General features: G+C 33.7%; 1 protein-coding gene and 1 non-coding gene across 5 annotated transcripts in view; both read right to left on the reverse strand.

Moving 5' to 3' along the window:
• Positions 1-26,703, reverse strand: part of LOC125071511 — a 221,628-nt gene that overhangs the window by 18,268 nt on the left and 176,657 nt on the right. For 3 of the 4 annotated variants that reach the window (XM_047681795.1, XM_047681794.1, XM_047681793.1), the window contains 10 exons: positions 12,425-12,595; positions 11,000-11,155; positions 10,624-10,798; positions 9,580-10,178; positions 9,300-9,443; positions 8,699-8,923; positions 7,626-7,861; positions 6,623-6,977; positions 5,738-6,541; positions 3,824-3,920 (listed from right to left, as the gene is read on the reverse strand). In XM_047681795.1, the coding sequence (XP_047537751.1) occupies positions 3,824-3,920; positions 5,738-6,541; positions 6,623-6,977; positions 7,626-7,861; positions 8,699-8,923; positions 9,300-9,443; positions 9,580-10,178; positions 10,624-10,798; positions 11,000-11,155; positions 12,425-12,595 (2,962 nt within the window). The remainder of the gene's footprint in view (positions 1-3,823; positions 3,921-5,737; positions 6,542-6,622; positions 6,978-7,625; positions 7,862-8,698; positions 8,924-9,299; positions 9,444-9,579; positions 10,179-10,623; positions 10,799-10,999; positions 11,156-12,424; positions 12,596-26,703) is intronic. The other variant, XM_047681796.1, reaches the window with a different exon arrangement.
• On the reverse strand, positions 25,293-25,431 carry LOC125071616. The gene has a single exon (XR_007119928.1). It is a non-coding gene; the product is annotated as a U4 spliceosomal RNA (small nuclear RNA).

Here is a 26,703-nt window from a genome sequence, read left to right on the forward strand (position 1 = left end):
AAGATAGCGTAATGCTTCGTCTAAAATAAATCTGCCGTACAAATACCGATTACGAAGGTCGTGTGATTGTTCTAATTTAAAAATATCGGACGATATTCAACATGTACGAAGAGGAGACCACCTTTGCATACAACTAGTTGCCGTACGCGGCTTAATTCGCATTTTAGGGGTGGTGGTCGTCATGTGTTCGGTTTAAGTAGCCCATATCCTTTCATTGAATTCAAGTTTGCCTCATTGCAAATTAAATCAAATGAGGCACTGAGCCTCATTTGTTTGGCCGCGACAACGTAAAAGACGGACAAAGTTATTCTCATATTTATAATATTAGGAGAGAAGTATAGATTACAAATTATTCGTGTAAAGTTTGGACGAGCTAATTACTTCTATTAGAATTATTAAGCGCACATTTTTTGAAGTAGATTATTGTGGAAATTTAACTTCAATACAGGAATGTTTAAAATTTAGTGTATTTTAAAGTTTAGATATAAATGTTATTAAATCGTGTTAATATTGACCTCGTCTACTTTTTAAAACAAGATAATCAAGGCAAAAACTATTAAAGGTAATTCAAAAATAAATATTTTTTTCTAATGAACAGCACACATTTATATAAATAAAATATAATTTAATTGTAATAACATATTCAACAAAAAACTGCTAAATAAAAGCCAATGCGGTTTTTGTTTGATTGAAGATCCTTGAGATTGTGTAAACTTAAATGCACTTTTTGCAAGTGCACGGTTACACTTTAGAACTCAGTATCGCTTACAATTACCACTGAAGGTTGTTTTTAAATTGCACACAACGAATAATAATACTCTATTAAAACGGTTCAGAGAAACGTTTTACTCTCAACTTGTAATAAGCAAACGTTTTCATATTTTTATTGGAAAGTGAAGGCCGAGCGTTCTGCTTTAAATCATTAAATGTATATTATAACTTTTAATATCGACCAATACTTGTACAATGTACTTTGAAAGTAAAGTTTATAAATCGTCGACATGCTAACGGGACGTATAAAAATATAAAAGATAATTGTCGTTAATAAAACAAATCAATTATTTATATATCGATACAATATGATTAAAACAAACGACATTTTTTTTAAACCATTTCATCTGTCCAATTAATTGCACTTAGTACTTAATTGTTTTGCAATTAAAACATTTGAATTGTTACGAAATATGAAAATATAACTTTTACGAGTTTATTTAACTCATAGGATGTAAGTATCAAAATTTTAATTCATAGGATGTAAGTATCAAAATTGCGTATCACAGTAAGTCGGTTGTCAATATTAATTTACGAGTAAGTTAGGTATGAAGTTTATAACAGCTCGGGAAGGTGTCATTCACTTCTCAACTGTTAGATTTATAAATAAAAATGCCATCACGACTATAGACATTTATCGATAAAAAGTAAATTCAATGGGCGATGATTCAATAGCGTCTGAGAAGTAATTAACCTACCTTGTATCAGACGGAGTGATGTTTAGTCCACATTCTAAACAATTAAGCCTTATTTAAAAGTAATTATCGACAGGCTTCGAGGTAGAATTCTTTTGTAACTTTAGATAATTTGAGCGTAATCATCTTGTCAATCCGTCGTCTATCTACGTTTAGAATAATTGATCCCATACAAAGATACCATAAAACAATAATTTGATAATAATTACATAAAATAAAAATAAAATACATTATACGTCAGTATAAAAAAAAAGTTATTATTGTTCTTACTTTTTCGTTTAGGGTTGGTAGTATGCCGAATGTAAATGATTAGCTTCATTGTCGTCACTATTTTTATTAAACAACTTTATAGCACAGATATCAAATTATTACTGAGTAACACTGTATTGGTGCATAATGAGATGCCTAATGTTTACTTTACATTTAGAACTCTAGACTGTATGATGTCACTTTTTATCATGATCTAATGATTTCGGAAAATATTGCCCAATATAATTTAGATTTAGCCATTAATTCAAATGTCAATTCATAAAGGGAAAAATTCCAATCATATATTACATAACAGTTAAATTACTTTTATAAAAGTTTAAAGAAAAAACATTTTTCGCGTCAAGTAGTAACAATTCGAATTTATGAATAATTAATTAAACTCATTGTGAGTATAAAATGAAGCGTAACAATATCATAATTATTTACATCACTTGATATTTCATTCTGGTCTATTTTATGAAATCTAGTAGACGCAACAAGTTGCTAGACGGCAGTGATACGTGTTTAAGTTATTTATGAACTGCTGTGTATATATTCGGAGTAACTATTTGTGTCTGTACTTATTTGCCTTGAATGCTTTCAAGTGATGGGCCACTTAGAAGTTTAAACCTTTTAAAAGCATGTTCCTTTAATAATAATATTACTTAGTTCCGTAGTATAGTTATCATTATTTATCTTTGTTTAATTTGTCTTGTTTCAAAAATAGTTTCAAGGATGTTTAAAATATGAATAATAAATAGATAAAATATTGAAGAGTAATGAATTAGCCTTTTAAACACTTAGTTCTCAAAACTATAAATTGTATGTGATGTAGTTTTATTTTTATAGCAATAGAAAGGAGAAGTTATATAAATAAGCATTTAGATTATTATTAGTTTTAAAATAAGCAAAGTCAAGTTTTCTAAAATATGGACACACTGATTGCGAAATGACTCGGACGTCCTCACTTTCGTTAGAGGACCGTTCCGCTTTCGCGGGCAAAAATAGACACCGGCGAACTAAACGGCAAGGCGTGATCGCGCGCCATATCGCCGCTTCCTGGATACAAATAGGAGCTATTTTTTTTTAATTGTCTCTAATACTGCTAGGAGATAAGTTTAGTATATTTCGAAATCTTCTATTTGTTCGTTTAGAAATGTAGAATATGATTCCAAAAGTAGTTGATTCGTCAAAAATGTTATATAATTTATAATACTAACAATATATAACAAGAAAACATCTGAATAAAAAAACAATATATCGACTGGTTTTAATTTCTCCGTTTTTTTGAGACGGTAGAGCCATTAACAGTAAATCCTTTTTGATAAATTAACATTATAGTATTTAAAATAAATCAGAAACCTCTTTAAATAAACATAAAAACCTGTCTTTTAGAAGTCATATAAAGGCGTAATAAAATACTCAGCTACTGTTATTAAAGGGCTGCCATAAATTCGGTCGATATTAAATTACGTCGATTCAACTGAACCGAGGCGAACCAGTTCTGAAACTCAAAATGAATCGTCGCCTTGATCGTGGACGAGATTGTTATACTTCGTAGTTCAGATATTTATGTACAATTAACACGTGTCTTTAAGGTTTCATGCGAGACTCGGATACAAAAACAGATTTCAAATACCCATAATCTTTTTTTGCGATTTTTAGTACAAAACTATTTACTATTATTTCGTCATTTATCTTTTTTTTGTTTTAAACTAGCTATTGATCGAATTTATAGATATTTATTTAATTATAATGTTACTAATATACTGTCAAATTATGATTATAATGATTATCTTCATCTAGTCGTTCCGAACCGGTCACAAGGCAAACCATGTAAGGAAACCGCAGCGCGACCACCGGCCGATCGCATTTTGCGAGTAACCAGATACATCGTCGAACGAAGTTACGGGTTAATGCAATTACGCTTTATTTTAAAATGAAAAATAAAAACTTAAAATAGACATCGAAAAACTCGCGATATTAAAACGTAAATATTTATTTACATACTTTATATTTAGAATCATATTGATTTTAATTTAGGCTTTTGACGTAATTAGTTTTTTATCTGTGCCTCAATTTTTTCATAGTTAATCATATGTACAAACCTTTGACATCTCTCTGTAAGGCCGGTGACAGAGTCCCATCAGTGAGGGCCACTTCCAAAAGATTGATGTTTTCACGGCAACGTGTTACAACCTCCGTCTGCGTAGAATAAAAATTCAATGTGCTAACGAAAAAAAAAAATCGTCCAGCAGTTTTAGGAATTTCAAAAATCGAAAAAGCATAGGTAATTAGACAAACAGTCCTCGATTATGCACTAAAAATCTTCATATTATCTTTAAAATAGCACACAAAGTATTTAGCTAATCATTTAACATGCAATGAATCGATCTTATCCATGCAATATTTTAAAGGTTACATTTTTTGCAATTGTCTTAGATATTTCAGTTATAGTGCCAAAGCATAAGGAATTTAAGACCAAATACATTTAAGAAAAGCAAGTTGAAGAAAGCCCAAATGCTTACTAGGCGATTAAAACTCATTTTTTTTATATATCTGTTGTAATTTAAATAAATGTTGATAGAGATGGGTGTTAATTGACTGAAACTCCATTTTGATTTGCAAATTGAAACATTTATTCTTGTAAACATTTATACAAAATCACTTTAACTTTTTACATTTTGTAAATAAATCAATTAACAACCTAGCCCTAGTCAACATATTGTTAATACATTCACAAAATCTACACTGAGATATTGCGGAGTTCAGTCAAATCACATATTCGTATAAACTAATATTATGCGAGACAGTACTTAATTTATGTAATAAATTACACAACCAAATTAACCAGTTCATTATTCTTAAAGTTTATCGCGCAATCACAGGAAATCACGTTTCTCGATTAAATGTAGATTATAAATAAAATAATTTAAGTAACTTGGCTCTTTCAGTTTCTAAACTGTGATGCAAATGTCAATTGTGACATCTGTCATTTCGACGCTTGTTTCAAATGTCAGTCGATATTAAAGCACTGGTTACACCGAGTTATAAATTAAGCCGCCCGAACTTGCACCGTTAACTTTCATAGATAATAAATATATTACGTGAATATATCTAAAAGTTATATTTGTTCTAGCACCGAATTATTGCCACCCATATAGGAATAGAATCAAATAAAATGGAAAAATAATAAAACAAAACAAGCTGTTAGTAAGAACCACACAACACACAAACACATGTTAGTATGTAAATTCAAACGAACAAAACTCAAAAACATAAGAAAATAAATAATATGTGATTTGAATAGGACATGGTTTTAACTTGCTAATCACTGACTAATTAAATTAAATACATTATAAAAATAGCAGTAAAACCGCGCCAAACAGGTTGTATTAAATACTCCCACATAAATTATAGGAAGGTCTAGCTGTAAATAAAGGACAATCGACAGGTGTCACTTATAGCAGTAATATATAGAAGTTATATATAGAAGTTATATATAACATAGTTGCGTTTGTCAGACTATCTCTATAAATATTATTTTCAAATGCTTATATTTGTACCTATATAAATTCTTAAATTACAAGTAACATGGAATGTATATTTTTGACTATAAAGCTTAATGTTTATTAGGCATAAAATATATTTATTAGGTAATTTTTAACATTCATTAAATATTATAGGTTCATTTAGTGACTAAAGTTCTTTTTAAACTTCGCATATTTATATCACGAAGCTATCGCGTACGACTGCGCGACGTGAACTCTAATCCGCAATCTGACAATCGCAGCGTACCTAATACGAATACTTACATACATGAGAATAAATATCACACAAGCCCAAGCCAGATGTCATTGAATGTGTATGTAAACTATGACTAAGATCGAGAAGGCGGTGACGGCGAGGCACAGGCGCGCGCGCATGCAGGCGGGCCGGCGCACCGTCACGCACGACTGCCAGTCGTCCGCGTCGCTGGCGCTGCCGCTGCCGCTGTAATCGGTATCGAATTGTGTTCTTACGTAGTCGAACGCGCGCAGCAGGTCCGGCGACGAGTCGTGGCGCGCCAGCAGCGCCTCGGCCGCCTCCAGCTGCGAGCTCGAGCGCCGCACCAGCGACTTCACCTCTTCCGACTCCGAGTCCGAGTCGCCCCAGTTCCGGCGGCTGTGCTTCGGCGACGACGACTCCCGCTCCGAGTCCGCGCTCTCCGTGGAGCGGCGCCGCAGCTCCGACAGAACGATCTTCTGCAGCTCCGACTCCCCGTCCTTCTCCTTGCGTCGCCGGTTCAGCGAGTCGAGTATGTCCGGTCGGTTGTTCACTTCGGTGTACTCGAGCGAGCTGTTCACCTCGTCGCTCGTTAGGTTTGAGCTGTGACGTCTGCGGCTCAGCGCTTGGATGTTCAGGAGATCGAATTCGGGGGAGCGTTTGCTGTTCTTTCTCTCGCTCTCGGAGGGCTTGCGGCGTCGGACGCCGTCGTTGCTCTCGATGCTAGTGTTGTTTCTGGATCTTTCTAGACTATCCTGTAGGAACTTTTTGCGTTCTGCGCTCGACATTGACTTTTTGGGTTTACGGGACGGAGTTTCGACTGGGGAAGTTCGTGTCGGTCGCTTGTAACGCGGCAGGCTTCTTTCTCTTGACATGTCTGAGGGTGGTCTACGTCGTCGGGTTCCGCTTGGACTTTGATCATTCTCGGGTTGAGCAGATAGACTTGAGCAACAATCGGACTGAGAGTCTAGGAAGGCTCTATAATCGTCTCCGAATTCTAGAAGGCGTCGAGCTGCGTCTGAATCAGGTGCTTCAGAATACGGCTCGGAGTTGTATTTTTCCTGTAGACAAGGAAATATAAACATTATGAATTTGAAAAAAGACAGAAACATTAAATATTAAAATATGTAATTCTATATTACCTGATAGAAATCCCAAGCCTGTTCTGAAAACGAACTATGTTCTTCTGTACCGGCTGTAACGCTTTTGTCAGAGTCTTTATCAACACACAAGTCCCACATTTGGCTGGGATCACCTAAACTCACTGATAAAAATGTTCTTTCTCTCTCCATACTTCTAGTCAGCCTTGGTCTTACAGATCCACCTTCCGGACCCAATTTAAAGCTAGGGGTCATTGTTTCCGCTTCGTTTTGTTCTGGAATGGCACTATCTTGTTCTTTCGTTGAAATGTGTGTTTTTTCGATGCTTCTGCGCAGGTTCGCTATTGTAGCTAACGGCTCGTCGCTGTCGTTCCCTGAAGTTGAGGTAGTGTCAAATCTGTTGATAAAAAAAAACTTATTAGAATAGAGTCGTAAAAATAGCTTAAAAATACAGTTCGTTATTCAATCAGTCAAAGCAGATTATTGGATAAATACGAGTATGATAAAACAGCTTAGATATTATCACAGCAAGGTGACTTAAGGTCAGTCAAAAAAATGTTAAGACGCAATACGTATGAATATTTTCAGTACTATCAACTGAACCGGAAAGTATTATTCCAAATATGCATTTATTTTTATACCATCGGTGAAGGCCCTTATATGTACATACATTAGAAGTATATAACATCAATTGCGATTCTAGGTTATAACCGTTTAGTTATTGTTCGTACATATAATTAACCTGGATTAACCATTAAGGAGTCCCATTTCTAGCTTCCTAAAATTTCAGCCAAAAATTTTAAGATATATATTTTATTATTTAATTTTATATATTTATAGATAACTACTTATTTTTACTCAGGGGAAACCAACCCTGTGCATGTTTTTTTTTTATTTAAATATAGAAAAAGATGTTTTATATTTAAAATAGACATTGTCTCTGTGTACTACATGTATACCATTAAATGTTAATAATGTGTTGAATTAATTTAAAAAAATACATAGATGAAAAAGCATGAAACGTGTATTTACGATATTATAGTACCTATTTTTTCTACTAGTAGCCGGATCGCTAGCGGCGCTCCTTTCATTCTTATCCTCGATCTCTGGACTCAATCTTCCACAAAACGACAGCGATTTGACCAGCCGTTCTCGTCGAGCGGTGTTGTTGTTATGACGTCTTAGTTTCAGCCGTTTTCTTCTCAACCAACATTGTTTGTCGTTAGCTTCGACGCATGACGTGCACGCCTCCGTCATTGTATTTGTGCTTGAAACGTGACCCTGACAATGAGATAAATGTTAGTACGTATTCCTAACCATAACAGGAAAAAGCCAAATAAACAACATTTGACGGCAAATTGAAGCGATATTATTGGTTGAGAGCGTGATTAATCTATGATATTCACTATGGATTTGCGAATAAAAGGCGTTTTGAACGTCGACGAAACTATTATCGGAATTTTGGAAGTAAATTTTAAGTGGAAATAAGAAGTTAAGTGTAATATGTTGTATTATAAATAAAGATATATTAAACATAAACTCTTAGTAATACCCAATGTAGCTGAGTTATTAGCAAACTACGTAAATCTAAGGTTTGTTTATTTTTTTATACTTCCATTGGCTATAGTATATATTATATATATTCATATGCATTAATGATTTAAACGAAATTTTATCGCTCTAAACTGCAATGGAAACAATACATTTATCTACCGTATCTTAACAATACAGGTATAATATATATAAATAAAACAAGTTGTAGGTACAATGTTTAATCCTATCAAATTGCACAGATTACGTATAACGTTTAAATATTGATATTGTAAGCTTTGGCGATATGGTTGCAAGGGATATGCCTAAACTACAATAGCTAACTATTTTAATAATAATAATCACTATTATATAGAACTCTTTTGACTGTTCTGAGCTTAAGGGTGTGCTCGTGTTTATTTATTATTGAATATAAAATTAAGACTAACAATGCGATATTATTGAAAATGACTAGATATACAAGGTTGAAATACATTTTCAAGGTCATTTGGCATTTGATTTGGTTAGGTAGGCAATTGGACAATACAGTATTAACTAGGCACTACTATAAAACACCTTTTCTAATACCTGAACAGTAGTAGAACTTCCTCTTAATTTGGAGCTCGAGTTCCCGGGGGTTACCCTCTGCGGTGAAGCTAGTGTGTTTAGAGCCGACTCCGATATCGACATGTTGTGCATCGTGTCGTTAGTGGGCGTGTTGGCGAGGGAGTTCCCCGCGCCGTTCAGCTGCGACAGGCATGACACGGACCACGGCCGGGCGCTGTTGCTGTTGCGCTTCTTGCGTAGTTGAACCTAGGGTTAGTCACCTCGGCCATTTAGCACGGATATGTGTTTATAAATGAGTGTTAAGTTAATAAGTTACGCACGTAGTTAAGCACGATTTTGATTCGAAAATGACGATGAGCTATTATCTTGTAGAAAACATATTTAAGAATTATGTTTTTTATTAATAAACAGTTATCACGTATATGGTTTTAAATGGTGCAAAATATATAATACAGTTCTTATAATATATAATCGAAGTGAATAACAATTTGAACGTGTATAATCAATCAAATTGCCAACACCTATAGTTACATATGATGACGTCATTCCACATTAGTTAAAATGAAAAATTTACATAGATCCACATAGAACGAAGCTTGATTAAACATTAGGATTAATTTACCTTAGCGTGATGGGTCGGAGTGACGGTACAGGTAGACGTGCTCATGTCCATTGACGAATGGATATTCCTTTCCTCGGATGTTAATGAAGTGTCAACTTCACTTTCTGTCGTATATTCGCCTGATGCGTCGTAACTTTCAGTACCCTGGAATATCAAATGATTTTGTGTTTAATAAATTATGATTGATTGAAAACGGCTTCATTTAATTTATAGTTGGAGTTGTTAAAGAAATTGAAGCAAAATAAATGGTATTATAAATTAAAGTGATTTTTTAACGTACCTGGTTATCACTTTTGCCGTCCGAACTCTGATTCAACCATTCCTTAATTCTCGACATTTTCGCTCGACTGACAGATTTTCCTTCCTCCTCGAATGTGAGTGGTTTTAAATTTCTCGTATTCTTCTTTTTCGCTAATTGCTGTTGTGCCTGTTTCTGAACTAATTCCTCAGCTTGAATCACGAGTCTTTCGATATCCTTACATCTGGAGTTTTGATCGACACGAATAAGATCAGGCGTTGACGATTCTAATTTAGGTTTTGGTGACGGGGGTTTCCTTTCATCGATTGGTAATTCACATTGAATTTCAACTGAGGATGTCATTATGTCTGTGGAATCTTCGTTGCCAATTTTGGGGCCATCGACGTAAGTCCATTCTTCCTCTGAAGATTCTTCTTGTGATTTCTCGTCGGTTTCTATCATTTGCCTGTCTGAATCCGTATCGTGATGTCTGAAGTAGAACGTGGCACAATTTTTCGATTTCCTATCCGATTGGTTAAATTTTGAGGTATCTATGGGTTTTTTTCGTTTAACTACGGTCGGTGGAGTTTTCATTTCTTTTGGAATTTCTTCTACGATATGGCATTCGCGTGCAGTGATACCTGTAATATAAAATAAATGATCATTGTGCCTCGTAACGTCTTAATTTCTTTTGTTATTCAGTTGTTAGTAAACAAGACACCCCTCTTAGTGAATGCCATCACTTATAGAATAAACAAGTAATTGTTTTCAATTCAAATGAGCTGGAGAAGAGACGTGTTATATTTTCTCATGTGAGAAATGGAAAGTTAAGTGCGTGTCATTCATATACGTCTATTGATTACCACTAACGTTTATGCAAATTTATGAAAGGGTATTGTTGCAAGAGTCATTACTGATGAAAGTTGAGGAAACGAATGATTGGTTTCGAGAACTTTCAGAGATACGCCGCACACATCATGATATCTCTTTACGATAATCAACAGTTCAAATAACTTCAAAATAATGTAAAATTTAAAACCCGTCGACGACTTATTTCTATTAAACTAAACTACACAGTTAATTTACCGTCGATTTGGTCCGAAGCCGCCGGTACTGTTTGGTCGGTTTGTCGTGTGTCGACATTTTCGACGGACGGCACGCGAGCGTCGGCCATCGTGATCTCCGTTTCCCTGACAAACTCCGACTCGCAGTCCGAACCGAAACCACGCCACGTGTACGTTATAGCATATTCTTGTTCCTCCTGAAATTTTAAAATGTCATCACAAAATTGTACTAATCTACTTGCAGTACTGGTTAGAATTCTTATCTTAACCTTTTAAAATTGAATATGTAATTTAAACATTCAGTATGTCTTGCATTTTCATCAAATATAGTCGGTTAATCTTGAACAACTGTGATTTGATATATAATTTTAATTGTTTCCATTATAAAAAAAATTTACCTCGGAGGCAGATTGGCGGCTATCCTCTGAGCTGTCCCGGTGCCTCGCATTGACCGGTGTGCGTTGTCTCCGTGGCGAACCGCGTCTGCTGAGTCTCGGTTGCTTTAAGGCTGGCTCGTCGTCACTATCGCTCGCAACATCAACTGGTGCGTAATTCTGAAAAAATAAAATAAATCGTTTCAAGTTTAATTAATTAATATATATGTGAAACACGAACGTTGAAAATTATCGTGGATTTATTATAAAGGGAATACTATAAAAATCGAACGGTCTAGATTGTAATAATTATACAGAAAAAAAAAACTAATTTGGTCATAAAGTACCTAAATCGGTTAATTTCGACCTCACGCAAGTTTAGCAGTGACGTTATAAATTTACATTAATAAATAAATTACATTTAGTATAATTAGATATTTTTCTAAAGAATTGATACATGGGGTTTTATTATAATTTATTGTCAATAAATGTCATTCAAATTTCCATCAAGATTTATTAACCTCAAATAATATAAGTCACACTTATCCTAGAGCAAACTTTATTGAATTAGGTCAAACGTTTCCAAGCGACCACAAATCACAACACGAATCCCTCCTGGCATTATAGAATTATTTATAAGAACATTAGCGTGAGTTAACCCTGTAATTTTATTTCAATTTGATGTTTAAACCGAGAACCCCTTTTTTACTAATGTGATCTAAGAGATTCGTGTCAATTCTGAGGGTCATATTTTCAAACAGCACAGCGGGTGTTTGATTGCCGCTATTGTTGTATTTCGTGCGAAACTCACAAAATGAGCAACGGTTCGAATTGAGGAAAATACTTAGGGGGTACTAGTTTTTGTACTGTTGTTACAATGAAAGGCATTAGTACTTTATTAGAATTCATATTTGAAAGTGTTTTTTTTTAACAAATACAATTACTGTGCTTTGAATTAAATACGATTACGTAAGATTTCGTTCAGAAATTAATTATTTGTGTCTAGACATAGTTAATATGACAAGAAAAGGCGATTTAAAACGGCGCCGAGTTTGTATTATATTTAGATGACAATGATTGCAATAAATAAACTTTTTTTCTTAATTGCATTTAATGCTTTAGCGACTGCAGAATGTTGAGCAATTGCTTGATAAATAGATTCTTTTTGTTAAGCTCACTTTCTTCATTATTGCGGTCGGTCGAAAGTAAAAATGCAATGCACATACAATTGTTGCATAATTCGATGATTTCAACTTTTAACGTGTCATAGTTATTAACGATATGATGATGGAAAGCTCAATTTTTTTTATTGGAATGACCCGGACTATGAACCCAAGTCCTTGGATTTATAATCTACGGACTAATAAGCTAGCCATTGGACCAAGAAGGCAGCCTGATAGTTTTTACGTGTTCAAAAAATAAAACCTTGTCATAGTTATTAAATTTTACCTGGTTATCTGTCTTCGCGAGACAGGCTTCGAGATGGCACTGCCACTCTATAGCACGCAGGTAAAGCAGATGCCAGCGTCTCTCTAGGGCTCGAGCGACGTCTCCGCCACCGCACAACCGCACCACAGAGCTCACAATTCGACCGTGGCATTCCACGTCCCTTTGCAATACCTGGAAATAAACCTTTTCATTAATTTTTTGATCACTAAATTTATATTATATATTTCTTATAACATTTTGATGATGATACAGTATCCACTCGAAGACTAAAAGTATTTTATAAACTTACGTTACTTAGAAAAGTAAAATTGAAAATGTAAGCAAGCATGTATTTGTATGTGTATAATCGATTAAGCATTAACAGTTTTAATAAAATTATTGGCCACAAAACGAAACAATGTAGGAATACTTTAATATTCTTTATAACATTAAAGAGTCATTCAATTTCGCGCTTGAACTAATCGATAAAAATACACGTCGATAAAATATGTCGACATTTACCAAGTCGTTTCTATAATGAGATGGACCGTAACATAGATTCGAATCAACACAACCGCTATACATTTATACGAATTACCGTCAATACAGATAAACGTATTGATTGCTGTCTAAATTACATTTATTGAGATCGTTGGCAGCTATTTCTATTTCGATTACATTTGAGAAAACGAATAATTCGAACGAATTGAAAGTATCCTCTCGGAAGCGGTGAAGGCGAACGAGTCAAGAACATAGGTTGTGGGTTACCGAATTGTTCACTTTATTACGCGATCAAGTGTTATTCGTCAAAGTAAACATAAAAAGAAAAGAACTCGCAATAAGAGAAAGTCGCGTGATATAAGCCAGTATGTAGTGATAAACGGATTACTTATGATAACTCTCAGTCAGGGTCCGTCCTTATATGCGGGCAGTGGGACTCACAACCCACATGACCCTGAACTGTAAAAATTACACTATATAAATTAACATCAAATATTTTTTATTTATTTATATACAGACGAGTAAATGAGCAGTGATAATTGTTCGACTGCGCCCATAGATGATAGTACGAAGTGAAGTATATACCGTCTCCCTAACCCCGTCAATACGCTATTAACTATGGTATCTAAAATCCCCTACAAACCGGAAAACAGCAATAAATAATAAGATAAAAGGAACGAGTACTGATGTTCGGCGGTCGAATAATTGATGACCGGGTGATACCCACCCAGGCGGACTTGCACCTAGCACCGGGTAAATTTGATATCAGCGCATCTAAAATGAGTATGGTCAACGTATTCTTATCGGAAAGTTTATGCTTAGATATAAATAAAACGTTTATAATAAAAATAAAACGAACTATTACAACGTTTACGTTTTACGAGAAAACGATAACAGTATCATAAAAAGTTAGTAAAATTCCAACACCTACAGTCATTTATGTGTATAATATTGACGATAAAACTTATCAAAATTAGAAATAATCGTTCATTTTTCCTCTTAAAACAGAGGCCAGAATTAAATTAAACATATTTCGTCATTTTGGTGCGCTGTCATCTAAGGATGACAGCGCACCAAAATTACATAAAAAAAATAGTATATATTTATTTAATGCGCTCAGTGACACTGATGCCCTGAACGATTTTAGTCATGGCAGGCGTGTCAACAAAGTACGGAGAAGATATTATAGGCGAGTGTACAAGTATGTGAGCAAGTATAGATTACATTTTTTTCGTTATATTATTTTATTTATAGTAACATATCCTAGTGGGACGATAAAATCGCGTGTGCCGGATCAACATACTTCCGAGGTACCAAAGTATTACACTGGGGACTTTTAAATTCCGAGCTGGTACTGAGAATTAATTGATAGAAAAACTTGAACCTTTTAAATGTATACCATCCACGTCTAAAACCAATATTTATTATAAATATCAATTTAATATGTATTTAGTGTTTTGAGTATGAAGTCATCGTTGTTTATGTAAAATATATTTCTTCGTTAATCTAGACTTATGTTATGGACAGTGAAAACAAACAACGATTGGTTCTTATGTTTGTTTTCAATTGTTGTTGATACAAGTTTTTATTGGAAATTGGTTTATTTATAGCATAGTCATATATAATTGGCAGTACAGTAGTTGTAAAGATGGATACTTACTTTTTTATGTACAATTAAATGTTCTTCGCATAGTAATTATTTATTTACCACAACAACAAACAATGCGTTGAACACAGGGTCATAACAGTACTTGCATTTTTTTATTATCAAATTGGTACCTACTTGATGTTAGTGTATAATACTTAGATGCCATACAGCGTTGAATCGTATGCTACATTTAACATCTGCCAAAAATATTGTCATTACCAATACATCAATAGAGATGAGAGATTATTTTTTATAATCATAATATATTTTTATAAATGCTGAGCAAATGCCTACTTTTGTCTTCAGGAGATGATTTGGAGTTAATCCAAGCCGCTTGCAATGCTGCTTCTTGGATACACATGTGGCAGAATTTCCTTCACCGTGGCGGACAAGACGAAATGTATGTACGTACAATTAAGAATATGTAAAAATGTTGATATTTCTATACATCGAACCTACAATCGTCAGTTTAAAGTGACGTGTTATAGATGCACACAAAATAATACAAAAAAGGGCCTTTTTGTATGTATTTTTCTTGTATAAAAGAATTCCATTTATTTTTTAATACATATCATAAAAGCTTTCAACTCCAACTCTATTGGTATTTGATTGAAGTATGATAAAATCATACTCATCTCGGTATCTATTGTTGTGGCAAGAGCATTCTGTGGCCAATCTTATTGTAATCATAGTTTCATCATCAACAATAAAATGTTATGTAACTATTTGTTATCAGCGACCTTGTTGGTAGTCGATAATAATACACGCAGCTGAATAGAATCGATGGTTTGTTGACCTAAGCGCATCACGGATATTAAAAAACGCGGTTCTCGTATCATCGTTCACGATGACATTGGATATGATAAAGATATTTGACTTTCCCTCGGGATCTATCAGTTGAACTGGGAAAATGTTTCAAAAAATTGTATTTTTTGTATGTACATTCATATACGCTTATGTATATAACACGAAACGATATTATAAACTTTAAGTATACCTTATTGTAGTAGGTTAACTCATGTGTGAAATTGATGTATTTTGTAGTATTATAACAGTTATGAAATACGAAATCAATACAACACAAATTTAATTAAGATTTTCCATTTCACAAAAACGTAATTTTTTTTTCGTCCGAAATTAATCATTTAATGAAATACGTTTCCCCTCTGCGAAATAAAAATACTTGATTAGTCAAATGAATCAATGATTCGAGATACTAAATCGAAGTCAGAGTTATCGTCATTGAGTTATATATACCCAGTTATTAATATAATAACTGGTATATCGGACCTAAAGTCAGATAATCTCGACAATTGTCGTAATTGTTCCACGTTGAAGTGAAAGTTGACCATTGTTTTGTAATCATGGCGTTTGTACGCCACTGCCTATTTTATCAAGGCATTTTTGATAACGAACGTCAATGTGCTTCGATTTCATGAAGAGATATGACACTATAGCCAAAGTTTTGCAATAAAATAATACATATAATACTTAACATTTCGAGATAATATTGAATGTAATTTCAAATAATAATGATGCACTATTCAATGTTGATAAACAAAATATGTTTATCAATGAATACTTCATTAGGGTATTTATATGAGGAATTGTAAGAGAGAGGAATGTATACGTGTTGAACATCATTTAGAAGAAATTATAAAGTTTTCGTGTTAATTGAGGTCGAAGACCGTACAAAAAAGCAAAAACGGTTTGCGCAATTAAATTTTTAAATAAATTCATAATACCGTTAACAATAACTTATTATTATAATATTAAAGAATTAATTAAACGCGAATAATCAACTTGGATTTGTTACAAAATGTGTGTACTTGAAAAATAATTATATTCCACACAGTTCCTATTCCTATATAATGTAAAAATAACTTAAAAACTTACGTGTAACTGGGTAATCGGGTCTAATAGAACGGTTGTAGTGTTTCTGCTGAGAAACACAAACATAACCCGCGAATCGCCACACACGATGCAACACAATTACAAGTTTAAATACCAAGAGGTGCGAAGTCAAGGTTGGATGTTGTTAACTATTTAACGATGTCGCTACGGCATTTAAATCGAGATAGAATTCGTGATATGCCAATTTATGGCCGTGAAGGACTGACGATACCAAATACATTTCCGCTTTACCATTTTCTTCTGTATAAATATCGGACGTTACGTTACGACAGGAATCGCACAATTTATCTATTATCTAAAGAATAATTGCAATGCGTTTTGTATGCATTGAATCTAATATTATATGTTAAATTCGACTTGATTCACTGACTGCGAACGAACAGTTCAAACTATAACACATTTTTGGTAATATTTATAATATAAAACCTATCGGATTTTACTTGCGAAGTCGTGACTTAATGGTACTATTTCCATAAATATCTCTAACTTTTTCAACTAATACTATTTACTGTCACCTCTACTTAATTAGAAGTCCCTTGAACTATTGGTGGTTAAATTATTAGCTCAATATAGCCTGCTTGTTTTATGTTCCTTAATAATTGATTACTTATTATTTTTTGTATAATAAAGCTACTGTCACTCAAAACTATAGGAAGGACGATGATAAATACGGAAATAATAGTACCTATGGATAATAATAATTTAATACATTCTCATCTAGTAACAGTTATTACTGTACATCATGATGTAAACTGCCATCTCCATATTAATGTGCGACACCATCGTGTGATAACTGTTCATTTAGCTAACATCCATGATTAAGTCCCGCAAAATTATCTCGCAATGTAGAGATCTGATACGCGTAATTCTATAATATTAAACTTAAACAGGTATTAAGAGGCTTATATTATTAACATCATTGAATTATACTTGGGATTACGTTTGCGCCGTACAAGTTAAGAAAAAAAAAGAAACAAAAAATTAATATTAGAATATTTGTTTGAGATAAAATTCAACTTGGCGGAAGGGCCTTTGAGCTTGCCCGTCAGGATGGACACCATCTCCCCAACTGATATTCTACTGGGAAACAGCAATACTTGATTATGTTGTGTTTCGATTTCGAGATCAAATCTTAGGTCCCAAGGTTGTTGGCTCATAGACGATATCATCTCATCATCATCATCTCTCAGACGAAAGACGTCCACTGCTGGACATAAGCCTCCCCCAAAGATCGCCACAACGACCGGTCTTGTGCAGCCCGCAACCAGCGGCTTCCCGCGACCTTCACCAGGTTAGGCGATATAACATTTGGTGACGGCATACAATCAGATTGACAAGAACCGATCGTCATGAGAGTTCACACACATAAATATGTATTTTTTTTATGGAGTAGGTTTTTGTACTACCCATTTTAACTTACCTCTAGTGACTGTTAACACGTCTATCTCTATAGTCTATACCATTCAACTGACGCATATACTCTGACAGGACAATCTGCCAGGTTTTACTGCTATTATATTCGATTTATGACATAAGAGTATAAAGCTATTAATATTTATTTTATTTTAAGAAACGTTACTTTTGTTATAGATGACGTCTTTAAATTTTAATGTTGCTCAATAATAAAAACGGAAATAATTCCATTGTAGGTTATCACTTTGGTAGTCAATAAAAAACATTGAATTTTTTATTGAAAACGATTTCATATTTATAATTCGTTGTTATATTCAATGAACTTTATGTTCTACGTTATAAAAGCTATTTTTCAACTTATCTTATAGGTTTTTTGTGCCTACAAATTGATAGTTCGTGGTTCGTGGATCGCGCCCTAAATGTTTTGAACGCTTTTCCTTGTTGGAAGTAGATAGATGCAAGCAATGTTTGTGTTAATTGTTTTATTGTATTATCGTCTTTATTTCTATGACTTTAAGATTCGTTGTGTATCCGTACTATACGCACATGTTCGTGACCATGTATATCAAGGTTATGCAAGCTGGAAGCTAATAAGAATCCCTGTTGAAGTCACGATTGTATTGTAAGGGATTTGTATTGTGTCGATGGTTCAACGTTTCTAAGTTTCTAATATTTGACGATAATTTTTATTACAAAATACACAATCTAAATTTCAAAAGTCACAACGTATTGTTCCTTTAAAAGAATAGATATATCAATTGGTAACTTTTTTGTCGTTTAATTTCGCAAATTCATCATTGTATTAAAATACAGTTTGTTATCTGTGCTAATACCGTTACATTCTTAATAACATTTTTTGTGGATTTTTTTACTTATAATTTTCTCATTTAAAATTGTAAAACAAACCGGCGACCGGTCCACCTGTTGGTAAGTAGACATGGGCATTCTTAGATATATTAATCATTTCTAATACCGTTAATGCGCCACCGACGACGAGAATAAAGATCTTCTACCCTTTGCCTTTAATTATACTTGCTCAATCATCTTTCAAGTCCAATAGAATTTGACGACCTCCTTGGTCGAGTAGTGTGTACATCGGTTTTCATGGGTACGCCACTCCGAGGTCACGGGTTCGATTCCCGGCCGAGTCGATATAGAAAAAGTTCATTAATTTTCTGTGTTGTCTTGGGTCTGGGTGTTTGTGGTACCGTCGTTACTTCTGATTTTCATAACACAAGTTCTTTAGCTACTTACATTGGGATCAGAGTAATGTATGTGATGTTGTCCAATATTTATTTATTTAGAATAGAAATTATTGCTGTTTGGCGGTAGAAATACTGATGAGTTGGTAGCACTTACACAGATAATAAAATCCTACAAAGCTCCATTCATTTTTTTTGATTGTATATTTTACTATTACCATCGCTTTCGATACTATACGCTGTTGATGTGTTAACAACTGCCTTCAGTCCATTGTATCCATCTGAACATTACGAAATCTTTAATTCCTAGTATTATACGATGTAATTGGCATCATTACTAGCCATGGCTGGTTGGCTGAAGACAGGGCTCGTGCCAGTTCGTTCTGAGAACAATCGTTATTTTGTAAGCGCTGATTTTATTTATCCAATAACATGACGCCTAAAGACGTGTTTCATTCGTAATTGACGGCGATAATGATATATAAGTATTGTTTTGAGTTCCGTTCGCGGAAAATAATATTCGGTTTAAGACGACGAAAAAAGGCAAACATTGCTATCAGTCACTAGTCCGTAGATTTTTTCTTTTATAAGTAAAGTATCTTATATAAAATAACGGAAGATTTAGAAATTCTAATTTACATTCTTCCTTACTTCACAGACCACAGATAAATTATTTTAATGACTTATAAATAGCTACAGATCATATCAAGTACATTCGCTCTAAACACATGCATGCACATTTAGAAAAGCGGATACGAGATCATTTTTTTTTTTATAATCTTGTTCTAATTTTTTAAACGATTAATGATAATAATTATGGATAAGTATACGTAAGTTGATTTATGCAATGTAATCTAGAAGTGTCTGGGCGTATAATTGCATCCATCAGTGTCATTTATATATCATCTGTCACGCGAACACTTTCTACATATATTTTTTATTAACAAAACAATAACCTTTAAAAGAACGAAGATATCTTGAGACTGGATGAATCACAATGTATACGAGTTAAAATACGTTACGTTTCACTGTCAACTAAGTAGATGGCCGAAGAAGAATCCAAAACACGCGTTATATGTTTAATAGATTCGTTCGTTTGAAGTTAAGTGTAATTAATTGACGTATTTATTTATAACTTTCGTCTCTAATATAAATTTTGTATGAATGAGGTGATTGCTTACTGCAAAACATTAAAAAATGAAATGGGTGTTTTAATATCATTTTTAGATATGTTAATTTCGATTTCAAATTCGCATCACCTGTGGTATTTAGTATTACAGGTGCGAAAGTAAAACAAAAGTCGTTTCATCGGAAATGTCCTTTATTAATGTGCGATAAAGTTGCAAATCAGACGTCAACATGACATCAAGGTCCGGCGCCAGCGAATGCCTTGGAAGTCATCGTCCGCCATCGCCGGAATTAGCCGAATACGATGACGAGAATAGACGAATGGTCAGTACCCGCTTCCAGTAAATGTTATAGGCATTGTGCGGTCACTGGCGGTATCAATCATAAACATCTCGGGGCATAAACAATTGTATAGTTAACCCTGTTTCTTGAATGTGTTAAAGCGGTACGAGTGAATGTTTTGCAAAAAATGACACACTAATGTTAAAAGACCGGTTATACGAAGATCAAGGAACGTGTGTGCGTTTTGTATATGTTAATAAATATATTAGACATACAAGTAATAAAAGCTCTATTAGGTAATTATACAAAGGCGATTAAAAATATAAACCGGTAGTTACGTACACAATTAGACCAGCAGAGTAGCAAACGTTAATAATCATGAGGTTCGCGTTAATAAGGACTGTGATACACATGATCGTATTAAATGTAAGAAAAACATCGTATAAAAACGTAGTACAAAGCGACCGGTCCATCGTGACCGGTTGTGTGAATTGATTGCGATTCCCATAAGCGTGAGCACGGCTGAACGACAACAGATACTTAATGAGATGCTCGACAAAAAACTTGGAACTTTCCTTAGGGAGGCTGTACACTTGCATGGCACTCGTCTATTGATGAAGCGATTCATTAAGTACCGATATGTGAATCGTACAATTTCCATTTATTTAGAACTATTGCATCAGTGTAAATAAATCTTAAGCTGACAGGTGAAAAGAGGATGAAATTATGTGTAACATGATATATATTTTTTCAATTAAGACGATGATAATTTGTCAATGTTTTCAAGTGAAACACAAACACTTTTCAATAGAATCAGATCGCTTATTTAAAATACGAACGAGTCAAAATGTAAATAAAACAAAATCGCGATGTCTAAAGTGAACGATTTTGTACGAGTTGCAAATGTATACAGGTACTTTAGCATATTTCTTTGTTAGCAAATTGAGGAAGCCAAACAAAAAACGGCCACGTTGCTCCGCTGGTTAAAGTTATTTAGAATACTTAGTAATTGGAACAGCCAAGGCTACCTACTCCACCTCGGTGGTCTTAAATTGCGATTTTTAAACGTTTTCTCGTTCACACTGACCGAATAAAAATCTTTTCTAGGTTCTATAGCAACTCTAGTATTTTAGATTATAAATAAATACGACTCAAGGATAATGTGTTAATGTGGTCCAGTACAAAAATATTTCCTACGGAGTCATGAGTGCCTTGGTCGAGACCGTTATAATATGGGTTATGTCACCACAAATGGCGGGACAAATGCTGAACAGCATACCTATTCGCGTTAATACATTTTCCCAGTAACTTTACCTGCATTATGGTATCGGAACTTATCAATTTACCGTTAATCCGCCACGGTATGCGAACTGCAATAAATCCATTATGAGATAAAAAGTTATAATTTATCTGTAACAAGATAAACTGGTTACAACAGCTCAGCAGCTTTTGTATGGATAAATGATTTTCTTTGGCATTGTTGATAATAATGAATTAAATTCACAATGCAAGGTTATTTCAATATTGTTCAAGGTCATAGCGATTCCTTCGATTGCTATTAATATTAAGGGATGTTTTCGATAGCCAATAGATTCGCTTAGAATTTTTTTTTATTCATTAGATGAGTTAGTTAATTTTTTTTTCCTGTATAATCGATAATAACTATAATACTTTTTTATATTTACAATGGTAAATTAAGTAATGCAATACTAAGTTAGCCTTCAGCTTATTTCTGCAGAATATCTGTTTTAATATTTTTAACGATTTATTTAAAGTAATAAAAAGGGTTGCATTGCGATTACTTTAAGCCTTCCGTAGCCTAATAAATCAATGCCGGACGAGAAGTTTGCTAAACGTACCTGTGACACTTTTGGCAAATACAGGGCACAGGTGTGTGAAGTTTCCGCGCGGCATATTTATCAGAAACACTAAATCGAGCAAGATCAACGTCGTATGTACATCCAACTCGCACTGAACTCTTATTGACTGATAGAAAAAATGTTAAAAATATATTAAATATTTTATGACACCAGAGAAAGTCGTCGAAAGCCTAGTTATTAACCGAGTGAAAACCGTTATTTTCCCTCATCTTATTAGGATAACTACGTATATAAAAATCTCCGCAATTATAAACGAATCAAGAATTCAATTAGATAAACATGGAATTCGTGACCAGTGATGAAGCTGATGTCATCTGTTGATATATCGGAAGCATCGAGTACACGTTTCATATACGAAGAAATAAATTTGATAATTATTTATCACGTCATGATTTATATCTACCAATCAATACACATTAAAAAAAATAGTAATAAATAAGGCATATTATCCTATATAATATATGTAGATGATAAATGAGCTTGGAGTTAGGTGGTATTCATTGTATCCATATATGATACACATATACATACTTACTTTTTGATTGCTGAAAAATACTAGGTAACTTCTAAGTTTCACAGCGGTTCTTGTCATTAGTATCTACAATTCGAATTGTTGGTAAAGTATTTTGTTACAGTGAATTGAGCTTTGTACAACGAGAACGTTTAAAAGTTCATATTTGAATGAACTACAATATTTTGACATTTTGTGTGTTTTTTATGGCATTGGTTGACGGACGAGCATATGGGCCACCTGATGGTAAGTGGTTACCACCGCCCATAGACAAAGGCGCTGTAAGAAATATTAACCATTCCTTACATCACCTATGCGCCACCAACCTTGGGAACTAAGATGTTATGTCACTTGTGCCTGTGATTACACTAGCTCACTCACCCTTCTAACCGGAACACAACAATACAGAGTACTGTTGTTAGGCGGTAGAATATCTGATGAGTGGGTGGTACCTACCCAGGCGGGCTTGTCTAATCCATCTGGTGACAATGATTTAAATTACTAGTTGTAACTTCTCACATAATAACAAGTGTTCATATTTACGAACAAATTTAGAAAATAGTAAGGTTAATTAAATTAAGTAAGTTGTTGCTTCAATAAATGTCATAGACTCCGTATACTGATACTTTCGATGGCAAAACATGCCAACGGGTTAATATAAGTGTATAAATACTATTACAGTTGCAATAATGTTACATTATTAATAAGAGTTATTAAATGTCAAAAACATATAAGTATATTTAATACAAGAAGTTCAAAGAAGAAATTCAGTCCAAATTTAAAGCAGATGAAACTGCGAAACGTAGATACTTATGTAGTAATACTAGTTGTAGTCTGCGGATTCGTTTGCGTTTTAGGGGTCTTTAGGTGTTAGGCATTATAAAAAAATAAAGTAATATGTCCTTCCTTGGGTTTCTAGCTGCCTTCATACCAAATTTCATCAAATACGGTTCCGTGATTTGGTCGAGACAGAGTAACGGACAGACAGACAGTTACTTTCGCGTTTATAATATTAGCATAGAAATATAGATGGTATACATAAAACCTATCTTTCTGGTATAAGTTTAATGTATATTGATTTAGTCTTCTTCGTAGTTGGGGTTTAAAGAGAACAATCGTATCCTCTTTTATTAATATTTAAATAAGATAAAAGATTGCCGAATATTATGACGTTAATTTAAATAGCAACGAAAATATATCGACAAACTATTATGATATTCCAGAATACTCCAATACGATTTTAATAAAAGTATCATAGATATCAAGATAGCGCTTATCTATAATCCGTAGGAACAATCTAACAACTTGTGCATACTATATGCTATACATACATAAGGCATACATACCTTATCAAGATAATCGATAACATAACATACATAAAGCAATCGTCAAGTTCGTCTCTCAAGATCTGATCTCAGTGCATTCATGACAGATGTTCGCAGCGTTCGTTCGTGTCATGACCGAGTTGCTTTATCCATATTTGGTACGACATGCGCAGTTTACGTCTCATTTAGGGTAGGAATAAAATTTTATACTCTTGCATTAGCTGCTATAATATTATGCCGTTCATTTAAAAACAACAAACGCACCTGATGTTATATTTTAACCTCAATCATTTGTAAATATACATTTATATTATAAAATGTATTTAAGTGTTGATAAAATAATAATGATAGTATTGCAAAAATTATTCATGAGCACTTCTAATATATTTATTCGCAACGAAAATAGAAACTATTGTAAAATTTAAATGGCGAATGACGCTATTCATCCTATTCATGAATACTAGAATACTATAATCATCCCAGTCGAATTTCTACATTAATTATTTTTGTAATAAATATTATTTATTGCCGTTTACGAGATGTATACGACTTTGGCAATATTATTCAAGTCACAGGCAATCACAATTTAAATCGTTCAAGTCAATCAAAAAGGAACGTAATAAACAGTTATTCAATGTTCAACGTGTAGGTTAGAAGACAACCGCAATAGCAACATAAATACGTCAAACCCTCATTTCTGTTTCCCACAGCCCCAAGTGCTGTTGCACTTGAAAAAATATTATACTTTATAACATAATAATCTTAAGGACTAAAATCGAGTAAAATCATCCAACACACGTGACACTGTGATGCTAACTGTACGACTTTAAGAGCAATTGGCTCGAATTAGCGCAGATTTACTATAATGACACTATTGGAATCGGCCGACTAACCGTGTAATTAAATGAACTATTTAAAGAGAAGGCATTTTTAAGTTAAAGCCGATAAATTGATCCGCAAATCGTCGAACTAGAAATAACTCTTTTTTTTGGGCTAAAATTCTTCGGCTTATCTAGAAGCATTTTGTCTATGGATGGTTATTACTCCTGGAGTTTACCATGAGTGATTTTCAAAGGATTTATTAGGCCTTAACGGCCGTTCAAAAATTGCCATAGCGGTCGGTATTTCACGACCACACGGCGGGGTATTGGTAAAGTTTTCAACTAGCAATAATCGCACCTCGGATTAACCTCATTGGTTACGATATTGCCTCTGCGCAAAGTTAACATTCGCTGCCGAGCATGGATGACTTATACTTTCGAAGTGAACCAAACGATAGCGCGATGTAACTAGACCGTAGCGACATCTATCGAGAAAATATGAAACTACTTTTGTATAGCAACGCAGTACGAATGCTACAGACAATATGATGTTCAACAGGTTTGCACCCTCTTTTAGCGAAACAAAAAACAATTGTCGATCTGCTTGTAAGGTACTTTAAAATAAATACATTCAGCCTCGATAACATAAATAAAATTGAAATGGTATTAAAAGTATTAAGTATTATAATTTTGCAATATTTCTACTATTAATTATAATAATTACTTACACTTTTATTTTGTATTATTTAAATGTAAGCAGGTCAAGGTTATAACTAGTGGTTTTGTCAATCATTACTGAACTGTGCAGAATAGTGCTTAAAAGCGCTTTGCGAAACCTTGGAGAAGCATAGCGAATCGCTGCAATATAATTCACCATTAGCGAATAGATCGAATGTAATATTGACGTAAGGTGATCGAAACAAGCACTGTTAGATGAGTCATGACGAAATAGTTGCGTGAAATTGACGATCATAGTGATATATAATGCTTCAATGATTGAAGATCGCTATAAAACTAACAACATGTCAATATGACAGATACATTTGAAAACTTAAAAGCAATGTTATATATCTATTAAATAAAATGCCGCTAAATTTGTTCTTTAAATATATTTTTTCAACGACCATTTAAAAAGATGCCTTACTTTTACTTCCTATTATACACGGAGAAACTCTTAACATCTTAGTCCAAATATTACGTGGATAAAAACATCGTAAGGAACCTTACATGTGTCTTATTTGAACGAAATTCTACCCCATGTGAATCCGCCAAACCGCATTTGAGCAGGTTGGTGGATTAATCCTTAGCTTGTCCTCAAAAAGAAAGACGAGGCCTTAGCCCAGTATTGGGAAATTTACAGGCTCAAGGCAAAATCAATTTTATTCAAATAAACTTCACAATGAAGCGTTTTTGAACCGTCGATAATTAAATTTATATAAAATTTCAGCGAGCTTCCAGCGAAAAGAAACGGCAAGAAACTCGCATAGTTGCTCTTTTCAAACAAACAGATTTACAATGCTGTTTTTTACAATAAAATTAGTGTCCTGTGAAGGAAGTCGAGCCTAAATCCAGTCGTTTTTTTTCTAAAAAGTATTTTTTTAATAAATAATAAAATTAAATTGAAAACATAATTGAATCCGGGCAATCATAAAGTCATCTATCCAAATATACTTAT

This window comes from Vanessa atalanta, chromosome 19 (assembly GCF_905147765.1).
Source record: "Vanessa atalanta chromosome 19, ilVanAtal1.2, whole genome shotgun sequence".
Classification (NCBI taxonomy): Eukaryota; Metazoa; Arthropoda; class Insecta; order Lepidoptera; family Nymphalidae; genus Vanessa; species Vanessa atalanta.